Raw genomic sequence first — 17,728 nt, 5'->3', positions numbered from 1 at the left:
AGATAATTAAGCCAAAATTTAAGCCAGCTTCACTACAGACATAAATTCTTACATTATTAAACTAGATTTAAGACAGCTTCACCACAGACAAAATCAATGAAGATCAGCCAGGGCCAAATTCTGTTTCAGTTCAATTGAAGAAAACAGTTCTCCAATTCAATTGGATTCTACTCATTTTTAAAATATTATAATATTATATTAATCAAATTATTAATTACCTGCATAAAGTTATATGGGCCTTGCATTTGTGCCATAAGATCCTGCACCCGTTGTCTTCTAATAAGTGGGTCTGCCTGAGCTACCGCTGTAAGCGTATGGGCATCTGGAACTGGAGGAGATGTAGCCTGTGGTTGCTGGAGTGAATTTACCACCTACATTAAAAATAATCAATACAATTCAAACAGTTCACAATTAAATGGCAAATTGACAATATTATCTACTAGCAATCTTGTGACGATAGTATATTTGTACTACAGAAGGAAGAATGTAAATATAAATATTTTTCAGCTTTAAATAGTTAAGATCTGGGTCAATATTTCCTTTTAAAAGTGCAAAAATGGAAAGGATGATTTGGACAAAGCTAGCACATATGCTATTAGCTTACTTAAAAACAGAAAGAAAGCAGATCTCTGTAAATAATAGCATGCTTGGGATTTTAATAATATGACAGTAATCAAGTGGTTTTATAAAGATAGTCCTTGACTTATGACCATTCATTTAACAACAGTTCATAGTTACAGTGGCCTTGAAAATAATGATTTATAACCAATCCTCAAAAGTTATAAACATTGTATCAGGCTTGTAGTCACAATTTGGATGCTTGGCAACCAGTTCATATTTACAATTGTTGCAGCCTCTTTCAGTCACATGATAGTGATTTGATACATTGTCAGCCAGCTTCTGACAATTAAATTCAATTTGGGAAGCTATATTCTCTTAACCATGGTAAAAATGGTAGCAAAATCAGGTCAAGTCATGTGATGGTTCACTTAATGACTGCATCACTTATTGCCAAAATTCCAGTTCTAACTGTAGTTGTAAATTGAGGACAACCTGTAGATACATCTTTATAAAGGGAAAAGAGGATCCTTAAATGTTAGAACCTAACTAAAGCACACATATTTAACTTAAAGTAATGAGCTTACACAATTCCAATAACAGAGTTGTATGCATTTATAAGGAGATTGTAACCATATAATTGCTTATTTTTATTTTATATTAATGCTCAAATGCCCTTATATCAATGAAATTATCACTAATATTAAGTGCTTGTTTTTACTGTTGACACTCTATCACAACCATACAGCTGCTGAAGTTTGCATTTTCATCAATTCTGATCCATTTATGTTTTATGCTGATTTCTAGATAAACTAATACAGTATATAAAATAACATGATACTAATAAATACAGGTAATCCTCGAGTTACAACAGTAATTAAGACTGGAAATTTTGGTCACTAAGCATGCACCTTTTAAAAGTGCAAAAATGGAAAGGATGATTTGGACAAAGCTAGCACTATATGCTATTAGCTTACTTAAAAACAGAAAGAAAGCAGATCTCTGTAAATAATAGCATGCTTGGGATTTTAATGATTTTAATGATTTTACATGACCATATCACTTAATCATGGCAATCCTTTCAGTCCCCATCAGCAAGCACCTCCTTACAACTTCCTGCCAGCTTCCAATAACCAAAGCCAGTGGGGAGCAAAGGGGCACACATGTTGCCAGGGAGAGTGCATAAAATAGCTGGTAAGCACTGTACAAGTACAGCCAATCTGTACAAGTACAGCCAATCTCAATAAGAATACATGAGGGTGTGCAGGTGACTAGCATGACACAATTACAGAGGGACAAGGGGAGGCTGCACAGTTGAGAGACTTACCAAAGTCTCCTTGCCATTTCCCCATTGACTTTGCTTGTTGGAAGCCTCAAAATTCTGATCATGCAAGTAGAAGGCAACTATTCCAAGTGTAAGTTGGTTGCCAAGCACCCACTTGTTTAGCACTGTTGGTTGCCAAGCACCCACTTGTTCAGCACTGTTGCAACTTTCAATAGTTGCTGAACAAGTTGTAACCTGAAAACCCCTATATTTGGAGAAAATATTCATTCCTGTCAAAGGATTTTTTGAAAAGGTTCAAGATTAATTATTCTATTTCAATTACAGTTATAAGTTATAAAAGAATTATAACTTACTGAAATTTTATAAAAGATATGTAACAATTTACCTCAACAGTTTCAACTGTCCATTCATCTACTTGTTCCTTTTCATTATTGCTGAACTGAGCCTCTGCCATGAACTGTCTGTTTACATACTAAAATAAAAATGAAAGAATATAACAATAAACCAACAACATTCATTCTAGAAAGGTGACTACAGTATTTCTACTAAAGAGTACCTCTGTTGATTCAACTTCACTTGGTTCAGTGTATTCTTCTGTTGGTTCTGGCTCTGTGAGGAAAATACACTCTTTACATAAAGCTTTCTTAAAATGAATTTTATATTAATAATATTTAATTATTAAACTTCTATGCCTGATTTTCAACAATTACGGGTAGCTCCAACAATCAAATAAATTACAATCAAATAAAAAATAGTAAAAATACTCTTATTCATCTATGTTAGCTATGAAGTAAAATTATAGCTACTGTTTATTTCAATCCACAAGATATAGGCATTAACTTCTGAGATATTTCATTATTTAATAGCTTTCTTGAACTGTATATTTAAAAGATTTCGCCCTTCTCAAAATATTAAGTAGCTGGAACATGACTCTGTAATTCATTAATCTTCTCTTGTGCCCCTATTCCCCACCCCTAGGAACTGGCAAGCAAAACATTTCAGCTCATTTTGTGGGTTGTGGAAATTTGAACAAGTAAAATAGCCTTGAATTAAGGATCCATCCCACCCGTTAACATCTCTCAAACCTGTTTCTCCTTGTTGGAGGAAAGGGCAAAATTGATAACTCATATCTGAGAAACTAGGTTCCCATTTATATATTAACCCTTGAATGAACAAGTCTAAAAATTCTGGCTTCTGCTTGTGACTTCTTCACTAAACATATACCCTTGTAAATTCAGAAGCTAATATTCCCACATTTCTTTTTTTTAAGATACAACACCTGACTTCAAGGAAACTATAGATTTCTATGGTTTGATTTACTAGCCTAGTTTTTAAAGGCTGGCCAGTGTGACATTCATGTGACCAATTTATTTTGTATGAAAATAAATATGAAAAAAAAATTAAAAATCAACTTCTAAGTGTGTACTGTGAATATAGTCTTTTATATACTATATAGTATAGTAAGTAAACTGCGGTCAACAAATAAATACCCACAAGGTTTCAAAAGTTCTACAAATCTATCATGTGTATTATATATTTTAACTCAGAAATAACTCCCAGTGAGCACAGTGGAATTCTTCAATTAATATGATTAGGCTCAGACTCAATTATTTATTTAGTTACCAGTTTCTGTCACAGAATCTTCAACTGCGGGTGCAGATGCTGTCTCCTCTTCTTCACAAAGTCCATTTTGATGGTTGTGAGTACTGTCAAAATAACTTGTTTGAAGAACGCGTTCAACAATTTCTTTTAGGGCTTTATCTGTCAACATGAAAACATCACTTTTTAATTTTGTCATTTGCCAAATATCTTTACATTAATTACAGGAGAGAAACTATCTTTATGTTTCAATTATTCCATATTTTAAAAAGTGTTTCAGTTTGAAAAATTGTTTGTATTCATATATTAAAATACACGTATATTTGTTGTAATATAAATAGAAATGCATTTTGACTTATTATTTTCAAAATTACCATATTTTTCGGAGTGTAAGATGCATCAGAGTATAAGACGCACTAAAATTTTGAAGAGACAAATTTTTTAAAAAGTTTTTGTACTCTGCAGACCTCCCAAAAACAGCCCTTTTTCGTCAAAAGGCCATGCATAGCCTTTAGGAGACTTGTAGAGTGCTCCTGGGGGCCGGGGGCCAAAAATGAGCAAAAAGCAGCCTGTTTCTTGCAAAAAACGGGCCCATTTTTTGGTCAAAAAAAGGGCACACATAGTCTTTAGGAGGCTTATAGAATGCTCCTGGGGGGAGGGGGGGCAAAAAATGGCCTGTTAAAGGCTATGCACGGCCATTTTTGCAAAGGGGCGGGGTTTCAGGAGGCCAAAAATGCTGTATTCAGTGTATGACACACCCAGATTTTGAGCCTCTTTTTTGAGGCAAAAAGGTGTGTCTTATACTCCAAAAATATGGTATATATTATACATATAATATTGTGTAAATGGAAAATACACAGCATAAAATATTTATTTGCCTTTTAAAAGTTCTATAAAATTATTAACAGGAACAAATACTTGGACCTGATACTTTTAACAAATAAAAAAAAAACATTTTACTGGGCAGGCTTACTCTATAGATCCGTAATGGCAAACCTATGGAGCCAACCAATTGTTATGGCATGTGAATCGTTGCCCTGTCAGCTCCAGCGTGCATGTGACTTCCAATTTGGCCGTAAGACCGTTTTTCACCCTCCAGAGGGCAAAAAACAGCACTACGGCAAAACTGGAAGTGACTTCTGGTTTGGCCCTAGAGCTGTTTTTTGTCCTCTGGAGCCTTCAGGGAAATCTCCTGAATGCTCTGGAGGGCAAAAAACAGCCCTACAAGCAAACAGGAAGTCCATTCCTGAACTTCCAGTTTGCCTGTAGAGCCGGAGTTTTTTGCGCTCCAGAGGCTTCAGGGAAGCTCTTGAAGCCTCCGAAGGGCCTACAGGGGAGCAGGGGAGTATGTTTTCTCCCTCTCCAAGCTCCTAGAAAGCCTCTGGAGCCTGGGTAGGGCAAAAAAAGCACAGTAAAAGCGGGGGGAGTGCTGGTCATGCACGCATGCATGCTGGTGTTTAATAAAAAACAGCTACTTGAAGATCAAAGCCCAAGGCATATTGTTTGTTTGTTTATTGGATTTATATGCCGCCCTTCTCCCAAAGGACTCAGGGCAGCTTACAACATTAAAAAAAGCATATTACAAAAGTTAAAAATGAAATTAAATAAAGTATCCAAAAACAAACCCAATTGGGGGTCACAGGGTCAAACTCATCCCAGATAGTCTTCACAAGATTCATCCCCGTCGACTCACCCGAATCAAGCCTGTTGGGATCTGAGCGATTTTACAAATTCTTCAGCCCTACCCTGCAAGGGGTCTTTCCCAGTTCGTTGGTTAAGTAAGGAACAGGTCATCCTAAACAGGGCGGCTGGGCAGTTAACTGCAGATGCGATGAGAGCGGAAAAATATTGCCGCTTCGCCGCTTTTATCGCCACTAAGTAGGATTTAATATGAATTCTTACTAGTGTTCGATCAGATTTGGACTGGCTGGCCCTCCAACCACTGTCAAGGCGTCTTTTCCAACGTTTCATCTCCCGGAGCTCCTAGGTAAACCAGGGAGCTACCCGGGATCGACACCGGGTCACAGGCCGCAAAGGCACAACGCAATCCAAGGCCCCAGTGGCCGCCCTATCCCAGGCTTCCACTAGGGCTTCGGTCGAGTTGTGAGCAAGGGATTCAGGAAAAGTTCCAAGCTCCATCAGGAACCTTTCAGGGTCCATCAGGCGCCTGGGGCGGAACCATCTAGTCGGTTCCACCTTCCTGTGGTGAGGGGTAGCAGTATGGAAGTCAAGCCTGATGAGGAAATGATCAGACCATGACAAAGGTTGAATAGAAATATCCCCTAAATCTAGATCATTCATCCACTGCCCAGGGACAAAAATCAGGTCGAGCGTGTGTCCCCTGTTATGGGTGGGGTCTTGAATTAACTGAGTTAGGTCCATAGCTGTCATGGAAGTCATGAACTCCCGAGCTGACTCGGATGTCTCGCCAATGGAAGGCAGATTGAAATCCCCCAGGATCATCAGCCTGGGGAAATCAACCGCCAATCCGGCTAACACATTCAGCAGCTCCGGCAGGGCCGATGAAACGTAGCAGGGAGACAGGTACGTAACAAAAAGGCCCACCTGGACTCCAAGGCCCCATTTCACAAAAAGACTCACACCCACCTATCTGAGGCACAATGACCTCCTGAGATCTGAGACTTTCCCTAATAATCACTGCCACCCCCCCACCCCTGCCCTGGCTCTCAGCTGGTGAAACGCCCGGAAGCCTGGTGGGCATAATTCACTAAGGGGAACACCCCCTCATGGCCCAACCAGGTTTCCGTAATGCACACCAGGTCTGCTCTACCCTCTTGTATGAGGTCATAAATGAGGGGAGCCTTATGTACCACAGACCTGGCGTTAAGCGACACCAGACGGAGACCAGGGTCCTGTAATCCTGAGCACCCGGGGGTGAAAGAAGGGTGATGAGGGTCGGAACGTGCAATCGCTCTTAAACAGCAAACCCGTGTCCCCCAAACATAATTTGGCCCTCGGCCCCCACCATATCTACCTTTCCCACAAACAGTAGAGATGGTAATATACTGTTTCACTAAAGATTTTAAGTCCTCTAAAAGGAGCATATTGAGATAAATGATCGTAGAAGTGGTCCAAATATAAAATATGCAATGAATATAGCATTTACCACAAATTAGAAGTCTTCTTTTATAGAAAAGGTATTTTTTTTAAAAAATCTAGTAATGTCCTATATGAGATTAATCAGGCTGTTCATCTTCTAGTCATCACAGAGAAACTCTGGGTGGCATACAATTAAAAAATGTTAAAATGTAAAACCAGTATATGAAATTTATACTGTGCCCCATTCCAGAGGTGGGTTTTACTACCGGTTTGCTTCGCACGCGCTAAGACACTGAGCTTGTTGATCAGAAGGTCGGCAGTTAAGTGATTCCAATCCTTAGTGCCGCGTAACAGAGTTAGCTCCCGTTACTTGTCCCAGTTTCTGCCAACCTAGTTTAAAAGCACTCTGGTGGGAAGGTGACATTTAGTCATGCTGACGACATGACCACGAAGATGTCTTCGGACAGCGCTGGCTCTTCATCTTTGAAACAGAGATGAGCACCACCCCTAGAGTTGGAAACAACTAGCACATTTGTGCAAGGGGAACCTTTACCTTTACCTATGTCTCCTTTGTTGGTATTAAACCATAGGTACTGCAAATTATAAAGAATCACCCTAAATATTCTAAATGTTATCATTTGAAATCATAAGAATAAAAATACTTACATGTTGTTCCGCATACAGGTTTTTCCTTCCCTTCCAATAGATCCCACAAATGAATGGATGCCTGTTCATATTGTTCATTCAACCTTCAAAAAAAGAAATTAACAGGAATGTAATGTTACCTGAAAAATTTAATTTTGCCAAAAAAATAATTACATCACAATTACAATTCTGAATTATTTTGGCTTCATATTCAATCATATACCTTATGTTCATGTCACGTTCAGGTTCAACCAGCTTGTAAAAATCGTCAAGTGTGGATAGTTCTGTTTCTGTTAATATAGATACCCCATTTGTTCCTTGTTTTAGGTCACTGCGCACTTCATCATCACCCAACTTGTCCAAAATATACTGCAATTCAAGTACTGTCTTTAAACGTTTTTGTTCAGTTTCTTCTCTCATTAACTGTTCCCGTCGGGCTGTCTTCTTTATTGTTTTTTGAATCTGGTAAAAAATATGTTTGCTTAAGAAGTGTTTTAAATAGTAAACAAATTTAATAGTTTCTACATATTAAAAATCCTAAGCATCTTAACAGGAGAAATCTTACTTTAAAAATATTTCAAATATTTCCAGTGTTTCCTGAAAATTTTCTGAGAAGATAATAGCTAAAGGCTTCATAAGATTTTCCTGCTCCCTGCACTATTTAACTAAATTTATTTATTTAACAAATATATTTAATGCCCATTAGTCAAGTAATTCTGGGATACAAGCAGAAATAAAACATAATCAAACTATACAATTTCAATACAAAAGAAATTGAACCAAAGAATCTAAAATTATATCAATGTCTCAGAGACCCATTAATATCCTGGACCCATTGCTAGGGGGAAGAGCCAGATTTTCAATCTTCTGAAAAGCTAATATGACCAGAGTTGTCTAAATCTGGGGAGGGAGAATGGGAAGGAAGCTATTCCACAAGATAGGCCCCATTTCCAGAATCCACCAGGTGACAAGTCTTCACCACTGAGAGTCTGAGCATGCTCACTCTGCCAGATCTAGAGGAAAGGGCAGAAATCACTAGGAATAGGAAGTCCCATAAGTAAACTGGCTCAATGACATCTAGAGCTTTAAAGGTGACAACCAACATTCCTCTTTAAGGCATAATTAATTGTAATTAGTCTTCTCCATACTAGCACCATATTCTACCAGCACCAGCAGCTACTTCTTTCACATCCTTTTTTTCACTGTTGTTTTATGAAACATTTCAGTATCACACATCACATTTGTGAATTCAATGTCCCAAAATTACACACGATACGTCCTGCTGCAGCTATCTTCAATTTCTGAGAAATTTCTCTCTATAGTTAGAATACTGAATAAGACACAATTGGGAATTGCTAGGTGGAAGAAACGATATAAAACGGATCTTTCCACAGTTAATTTATTATCCATTTTTTCAAAAAAATTCAATAATACCAAACACTGAATCTCAATGTCACATAAAACATCCCCAGTAGATACGGTTTTGTATTTTGAACATATTCACGCCAAGAAAGTTCACCATTTCTCTATGTGCATGGTGTAATAATTTTTTCGAAGACTTTTCTTCATAATTCTTACAAACATGTAAATCCTTGGATTAAATAAAATCATGGTGTAATACAATCACTTGTGCTCTGGGGCAGGGAACATTACTAATTCGAATTAATTGAAAAAATCCTGCCTCTCTTCAAAATCTAAAAGTAAAAAGACCTGAAATAATAGATGTTTATATCTGTGTAATTTTGTGCTACTGGGCATGTGAGAAATTGTGGAGTCAATCTTTATTCATGTTTATTATGCTTTTTGAATGCCATCTTCTCTCATATTTCAATGCTGATAAATGCTATAAACATTAGTTACACAGAGAAAGATATTTATATTTTTGGAATTTGTGGGCTGAAGAATTCTTCCATCCACTCAATTTCCTAATTTATTTAGCATTGTTTTCATGGTGCTCAAATCAAGTTATTGTTTCACAGATAGTTATTTTCTATTTAGACCAGGGGTATCAAACTCAAGGCCCATGGGCCACATCCGGCCCACAAAGTGCTTAAATCTGGTCAACGTGGCCGATCTGTACACAGCGAAGGACTGGCCCACGTAGTCCTCCCAAGCTCCATTTTTTCTGGCAGAGGGTTGCAGGAGGCCATCGTAGCTGAAAACAGAGCTTGGGGGCTATTTTTGCTGATACAACACTCGGGCCACCACAGGCCCCGACATGAGTGACATCGAGCTGGCCATACCCACCTGGCTACACCCACCCTACCCCCTGAGCTCCAACACAACCCTGAATGAAATCGAGTTTGACATCCCTGATTTAGACTATGTCTGAAGTATTCAAAAAATATTTTTGAATACATTTAACATTAAACCAAATAAATGCTTTGTTTTGAATCTAGGACAAAGAATTGTGTTCATCAGATTCTAGGAGGCACACAGTTCAATAAAACCAACATTCAGAAAGTTTTGTTGTTCCAGCTTTCAAATGAAACAAAATCCAAATGGATAAAGTTGGTGAGGATTGCACCCCTCTCTTCCTTATATAATTTCCCAACACAGCATATTTCTTTTTTTTAATATTTTTTTCATTTTTTATTTTCAAAACAAACACAACACAAAGAATCTTCCTTGTTTACATACTGTAGAAAGTGTATCAGTTGGTTACAAAAGACTTTCGTGCATCTCTTCCATAGTCATCAACCATAATTCATATTAACTCAAGCATTTTATTTATATTTATACATATTACCATCATCATACCTCCATTGTCATTTGATTATAATTGTTTAAACGTCCTTCATCATAAAATATACCAAGATTTAAAGCATAACCAAATACTGGCATTTCATTTGCTATTTCTAAAATCCTCCAATAACACTGAATCCTTATGGTCTATTCTAACTAAACATCCATAATATTTAGTAACAAAAATTTCTAATTCTCCTTTCCAAATCACTGTTTACAATTTATATCCAATTTCCTTATGTTGTATGTATGTATGTATGTATGTGTGTATGTGTATATGTATGTATGTGTATATATATATACGTTATCATTATCCCTCCTTTATTTGACTGTATCCTTTTATCATAACATTTTCCCCCATAATCAAAACTTAATTAAATTTAGCAGTTCTTTTTTATTAGCCTTTATATATAAGCAAAAATATTTCTAATCTTCCTTTCATAGGTACCATTCAATATTCATATCCAATTATTACTTATCATAACAATACATATGTATAATTATCATTATCAATTATTTATTTAACTATATCTATTGTCACTAAATTTTACTAAGTTTAACTAGTTTTAGATTATAAACGTTCATCTATCAACCTGTATCTTTCCAGTAGCAAAACAGTTTCATGTCTTCTGCTATTTGTGGTATCAGTCCTCTAATCATCTCCTTAATCAAATTTGTAGGGACTCCTCTTTGCAACTCATTGCTTATTAAGTCTCTCATGTAATTTTGATGCCCTTCTTCTGTTTCCTTGATCAGCTTATCTTTAATTGTCAGTAGTGTTATCAATGATGTTGCTAATAAATTTTCTCTCTTTAAATCCATAAATTCTTGTTTTTTCTTCTTCTGTATCTTGCCATCTGGGGTAGAGTTCCCCTCCATTTAATTCCTCTTTCAGTGTTCCACTCTTTCCATTTCCAGACACAAACCAATCACCATAGATATCAGCGGATTTGATGGTCATTTTCCTCTTTGGTTTTTAGGACTCTAACCTCCCCTTTTTCCACTTGATAAACATCTCCAACTTCTTCATCATATTTTACTGTTAGATGCTCTAGGTTTTCCAACTTCTTCTCCATCCTCTCAAATGTGTTTGATAACTTCTGAATTTCTAACAATAGCTTTTGCAAGCTTAAAGTTTCTTTCTGCTGTTGAAATTGTGCCATTATCTCCAGCTGACAAACAGCTGGCTTGGAAGGTTTTTACAAGATTAAGCATAAATTCACAATAAGGTCCTATTTTCACTTTTCTCTGATTAAAGATATACTTCAAAGGAACATCTGTATGCTTTTCTTCTTATCACTCTCTATAAACAAACAGTGAGACCTTGAAGTGCCAAGCCAGAATAATCAGTGAGGAAAGTAAAAGTGTTTTGTTTTCAATACACAAAGCTCCAGCCTCCGAGTTGCAGTGTTTTTCTTTCCCTCTGTTGTTACAATTTTCTTTGTTCCCTTTTGTATCTTTTTTATATTCCAAGTTAAAAAAAGTCAAATTCTTAAATGAGTTAGAGAAGAAAAGGGGAAAAACACTCGCAGTAACGAAGGAGAATTTTAGTCCATAGGTTACAAAGAATAATAAAAGAAAAAGATAGAAGAAAACTTAATTTGTTCGTTTTAAAAGGCTTGCATAAATTCCATCCATGAACATAGCATTTAAAAAGTAAAATAACACATTGTCCAAAACCATTCAAAGCTTAATTCTGCCGCTTATTTCTTCTGTTCTCAAATTTAAATTAGCTTTAAGTTTTTTGTAGGCAGTCTCTTTTTAAAATGGTAAAAATTCCTCACCAGCTGAAAACACTTTCTCTTTCCATATCCTTCCGTTTTGGAGCCACCCCAACTTTTTCAGCCTAGGGGCTGTGCTTTTGTCATCAGCTAGAAGAACGTCTCCTGTATCGATCTGGGACTTTGCGATGTCCCTGAGATCAGCAGGACATATTCTTCCCATTCAGTCTCTGCGGGACGGTTTAGGTCCGATTGGACTACCCAGCGGCAAAAGTATCGGCAACGGTCTCAGAGCATCGAGACCGCACATCCGTACTGTTGAGATGTTGGCTCCTCCTCCTAACTCAGCATATTTCAACAGCCTGTCTAACCTTTATCTTCCTAGTGCCTTCACTCCTCCCTATCAACATTCCAACATGAAATACCTCATCATATCCCCACTCCCAAGCTTTCCTGTACTTTCCCTTCAAACACCATTTCAATGCCACAGCACATAATATCCTACCAACACTCTCAATGTTCTCTTCTTTTCTTTTCTGCTATCAATGTCCTGGAATTTTCCCCTTGAAAAGATTAAAACAGTCCTATTTTCTTACATGCACAGATTAATATGTCTTTTTCCATGCATAAAAAAGAACACACAAAATTCGCAAGTGTCAGTTAGAAACAGACTACTGCAAACTGAAGTAGAAACCTGCACATCCATCAAAGAATCTGGGACAAGATATATTCAGATTTCATAAACACAAGAAAACTCACGTAATCACACACACACACACACACACACACACTAACATAAATCTTATTTTTTCCATACCTAATCTATTCTGAACCATCTACTCTCTTTACTTACATCTTGACTTAGAGCCATGAAACACCTCTGCAATTCCTTGGCAAATTCCAGATTATTACTGACTTCCTGGTGCTTTGACACAGCATCCTAAGGCAGAAGACAAAATTAATTTGATCTCTTTAATAGTACAAAAACTTGAATTTGTATTTCATATATGTTTCTATTAAGGCTTGGTTAAATCTGACAAGTATTTTACTTTCTATAAATGTAGCAAAATAGATACACTTTTTACAGAAAGTTTTGAAAAGAAAGCAATTTCTAAACAGGAATAGTTCCCGGCAGTCCAGAATTCAAAATTTATTCCACTTTCACCAACCCCCAAAAGTTATCAGGGTCCTTAAATCTTCAAATAAGTAAAGTATGTTCAAAAATGAATCCCCAGCAATCAAAAATGATTGGTGGAAATTTTCAATTGATGCATTGGACCATCTTTATATTGCCAAAACATCATTTGTTATCCAGAACCCTAATGCAGTATTAGTCTTTAACTGTTTTTTTTAAACACACACTGATATTTGTCACAACATTAGGAAGAACCTTCAAGATTCCTACTTCTTGACTTCCTTTGAATACATGGCCAGCAACTGATTTGCCCAGAGAATCTCCTCTCTCTGTACTGTCATTTTTCCAACTCAACAACAGAGGGAACAGACTTCCTTTTGTTTATTTGACTCTCCACAGTTAAGGAAAGTCCCAGAATTATCCCTTAAGATCATCCGATAACAGCAACAGCCTGCAAGCAGTTTTAGAATCCTGGTTTCCAAAATAACTGGTGAGCAGAAGCTGGGAGGTGGAGTTGAAATCACATGATTGTTGGACAAAACAATTGTTTTGGAATTTATTTTTCAAATGGACAATAAGATGTGCCCTTCATTTTTTAAGCAATTTATGAGACTATTATCTTTATTAGTTAGAAGAGGCTCTCCTTTGATACAGCCTATCACTCCTTTTTGAAGCTCTGAATGCCATTTTTGAAACTTCTTTATTGTTAAACAAGGAAGAGGATTGCCAGAGAGTCAAAAAAAGGAAGCGTGGAACATTTTTTCTCTCTTGAAATATAAGGATAAAAGTTGTGGTTTTAATCTACTACTTTTAAAATAATTTGTATCCCTATATTGTTTTGTTGTGGGTGGTTGAAATTTGCCGATTTTTATGAAGTCTGATTGGTTAGAAAAAGGAAAAATAAATAAATAAATGTCTTTGACCACTAGAGGGAACTATGAGGATGCTTAATTCTGAGCTGAAGTCTGTTATTAAGGAATCCTTTAACAGTCAATACAGAAGATCACCCTGTTTGTAAAACAGCCAAAATTTATTAATTATACACGATATTAAAAAATAACAAGAGATACAATTAGGTGTAGAAAATTATCAACCCACTGTGTCAACTTTACAAATAATATAGGACAATGCAAATAACCTAACTGTACCTTCAGAATATAAATTTGACATCAGCTTTTCTTATAATGATGGTTTGAGTACAACCCTCCTAGTGCAACTGAAACAAAAGTATCAAGGAAATTAAACAACTCTCAAGAGGTCAAGTCTGGGACTTTTGCTTTATGAATATTAACAAAGTCAAGAATTCTTTGAGGAACAAAGAAATGATAGTCATTTTAGCGAAGGAAACTTTAATCTGGGAAGACTTACTTCAGACTCTTTGAGACTTTTTTTAATGGATATAAATGAAGCTAAGATCTTTGTCAAAAAAAGAAGCTTGACAGACTCTCCTGAGAAGAAAAATACTTTATTCTATGAAGACAAGCTGGAGGGAGTGACTTAAATTTAATGTCTTAATTAGTTAGGGTTTTTAAAAGTTTGATATATGTATTGAAAGAAAGTTTTCAATTAGTTTTGTATGTATAAAATGAGTATGTAAATGCATGTCCTCTGTTTTTTTAAGTAATGCTGAATAATTTCCAAGGTTCGTAAAATACTATTGACAACCGTATTTTTTAGAGTATAAGACGCTCCGAATTATAAGCTGCACCTAGCTTTTGGGGAGGAAAACAAGGGGAAAAAAATCTGTCTCTGCCTCCCAGCAATTTGCCTCCTTGCAACGAACAGCAAAAAGTACAGACGATATACACTGTTTGTGATGTTACATTTCAGACTATACTTGTACAGATGTTGTTAAAATTGATGTGGCTTTCTGGAAGTATAGCTATTCTCTGCTATTTAAAAGAAGATACAATAGCACTGGGCCTCTTCAGATCAAGTATTTATTTTAAAAAGCATCTTCATTTTGTTAAGTTGTCTAGAACAATAATAAAGCAGTTTTTAAAAAATAAGTCTAATAATTTGAACATTCTATAGGCTAGTGATGGCGAACGTATGCATGTGTGTCACAGATGGCACGTAAAGCCATTTGTTAGGGCACGTGAGGCGTTGCCCTGTCAGCTCCAGCACGCATGCGCACGCTGGCCAGCTGACTTCAGCCTTCTTTTTCGGCCATTTTTCGCACTCCAGAGGCTTCCCCGAACCCTCCGGAGGGCAAAAAACAACCCAACACGCAAACCGAAGGTTCAGGAATTGACTTCTGGTTTGCATGTTGGCCATTTTTCTCCCTTCAGAGGCTTCAGGGAAGCCTCCAGAGGGCCTCCAGGGAAGTGGGGGAGGCTATTTTTGCCCTCGCCAGACTCCTAGAAAACCTCTGGAACCTGGGGAGGGAGGAAAACAGGTCCATCATGAGCCAAAAGCAGGAGGGAGGGTGGGGGTTGCACACATAGAATTATGGGTGTGGGCACGCCCATGCATGACCCCCCCCCCCACGCTAGCCCTGCTTTTAGCATGCAATGGGGAAAAGGTTAGCCATCACTGTTATAGGCATTTATAGTTATTGACTTACCTCCTTACAGCAAACAGCCTGATTAACACAAGAAAAAAACAATCTACCTCCCAACAATTTGCCTCTGCAGCAAACAGTAAGTTTCACTTTCAATTTCAGCAGGGGCCTCCCGATCATCATCTATTTCAGGCTGCAGGGATTGCCATAGCCTATTGCAGGCTCTGCAAGCCCCGTTTTCCCCATTTGTGCAAGGAGGTAAATTGCTGAGAGGCAGAGCCAAAGAGTGGGGGCCAGTGGGTGGATGGAGCTACATTCGGTATATAAGACACACCCACATTTTCACCCTCTTTGAGGGGGGGGGGAAGATACATCTTATACTCCGAAAAATACAGTAGATTTGAAAATAAGAGAAGAAAAAGATTGATTCCACGAGGATAAACTGGAAGGAGATATTCTAATTTAATTAGCTAAATGGAGTTAATTGGATTTATATTGGTGTGATATAAATAATTGAATATTCTTTTGGGTTCTGGGTTTAAAATGAAGGGGTTTCTCTTTTCTCCTTTATATATAGTACCTGAGTACTTATTAGAATTAGTAAAATACCAAAATTTTAAAAAGTGTTTTCTCGGCTTCCTGGGGGCGGAGTCTGTCGCCGAAGGAGCTCAACGGAGCCCCTCTCAGAGTTCTGGTCTGTATATCTAATTAAGATCAATAGATATCACCCCTTTCTGGCAGAAAGGGGCAGGCAGAAGCTCAGGTGCTAGGATTTATTCGTAGTTCACAGCCCTTTTTCTTTTTTTTTGGGCTGCGAACGGAGAAGAGATCCAGCGTAACTGAGCTCTTATCTCCAGACAGTTCCTCGCAGCTGCCTTTTTGCAGCCCTAGACAGGCGATCCCCCCCCTCAGGACAATGATAAATTGCTTAAAGCAACTTAAGTCTAACACGAGCGGGTCTTACTCCTGTGATGTTTTTTTTTTATAACTATCTAAACACCAGCCTTGTTTTTCCTTTGAAACTTCTTTGTTCAACCGGTTACAAAATGGCGTTTTTACTGTGTTGGTGATTGATGACGTAATTAACCAGCTTTATCTCCCCGGAGACTGCTACTCATTAACAAGCAAAATCTACAAATAATTTATTGAGAACTGACCAAGTGAAGACACTGTTTATCTGTTTATTCTCAGCTTTTATCTATAATGCCTCCCAGGTCTAAGCAGGCAAAAAAATCCCCCCCGCATGTGCTTAAAGAACTTGTTAGTAAATCGCTGCCTTTGCCTCCTACACCCCCTATTGGAGATTCCTTGACACAGGAGCTTTTTTTTCAAATACTCAATGACTTTAAACAAGAAATCAAAGAATTTGTGCTGGATTTATGCGACAAAATACAGACTAAAATTGCCCAAATAAAGGTGGATATGTTTGAAGTTATATCTACTTTGACAGATTATATCGAAGAAATGGAGACTAAACTGGAAACTTTGGAGGAGGCTAATTCTAATTTGACTTCCAACATCCAAGCATTACAAGAGATTAGAGATACTCAAACACAACTTACAATGATAAATTTTAACAGAAAAGCGTCTGCAATAAGAGTCAGAGGACTGCCCGAAAAGAAAGGAGAGAATTTGAAACAGACGTTTGTAGAAGCTTTCAGCCAAGCGGTGGGAGGTCCGGGATTCAATTTTGATTGGAATATTCGAAAAATCTATCGCCAGAATTCGTGTGTAGCAGAACAACGACAGCTACCAAGAGACATAATTATATACTTTTTCACAAGAGAATCCAGAAATGCGATCATCCAAAAGTTTCACAACAACAGGCTCCGAATCGATGGCCATGATTTGTTTGTCTTTAAAGAAATCCCGCTCCAGATGCTGCAGGCAAGGAGAGGCTATACTTTTTTAACCCAAGAACTTAGAAATCGTCAAATACAGTATAAATGGGAAGCTCCAGTTGGAATCACAGTTACACTCGAAAATCAAAGATTTCGTATTAATTCTGTTTCGGAAGCTCGGGACTTTTATTATAAAACTCTGAAGGCGGGGCTTCTTGACTCACTCGGAAATGCGGAGGGACAAGGTGAAGGAAAGACAAGCAGCAATTCACTTGGTTACAAGAAGGAGGGAGTTGTTCTCCCCCTACTGGAGAGGCAGAAGAGCGGAAACTGAGGATTTAGCCATATTTTCAAAGCAGCGGGACACGTTGTCATAAGGCAGAGGGTTGCCTTCTCTTTCCGGAAGGGCAGAAGAGTAAAGAATATAGATCCAGCGATGTCTTTAAAATACTTTCTAAGCTCTTGGACTGATTAAAATTTTAGGATTTCTGTCTGGTATGAAATGGCAAAGCTGTGTACCGATGGGGAATGGAAAGAAGCATTGCTTATTTTGGACAGATATTATACGGGACTTTTATAAGACTTATTTGAATTTCAATCCAAACTGCGCATGAATTGTTTTCTGTGAGGAAAGCG

The 17,728-nt window shown here is 37.4% G+C and overlaps 1 protein-coding gene across 5 annotated transcripts in view; it reads right to left on the bottom strand.

Annotated features, from left to right (window-relative positions):
- Window positions 1-17,728, bottom strand: part of CAPRIN1 (cell cycle associated protein 1) — a 48,361-nt gene that overhangs the window by 10,485 nt on the left and 20,148 nt on the right. For all 5 annotated transcript variants that reach the window (XM_032225703.1, XM_032225712.1, XM_032225687.1 and 2 more), the window contains exons 4-10: window positions 12,467-12,553; window positions 7,371-7,609; window positions 7,169-7,251; window positions 3,467-3,604; window positions 2,400-2,452; window positions 2,229-2,315; window positions 219-371 (exon numbers count right to left, since the gene is read on the bottom strand). In XM_032225703.1, coding sequence (XP_032081594.1) covers window positions 219-371; window positions 2,229-2,315; window positions 2,400-2,452; window positions 3,467-3,604; window positions 7,169-7,251; window positions 7,371-7,609; window positions 12,467-12,553 — 840 coding nt within the window. The remainder of the gene's footprint in view (window positions 1-218; window positions 372-2,228; window positions 2,316-2,399; window positions 2,453-3,466; window positions 3,605-7,168; window positions 7,252-7,370; window positions 7,610-12,466; window positions 12,554-17,728) is intronic.

The sequence above is a fragment of the Thamnophis elegans genome, chromosome 1 (assembly GCF_009769535.1).
Source record: "Thamnophis elegans isolate rThaEle1 chromosome 1, rThaEle1.pri, whole genome shotgun sequence".
Lineage (NCBI taxonomy): Eukaryota > Metazoa > Chordata > Lepidosauria > Squamata > Colubridae > Thamnophis > Thamnophis elegans.
This window is presented reverse-complemented; position numbering and strand designations above follow the sequence as displayed.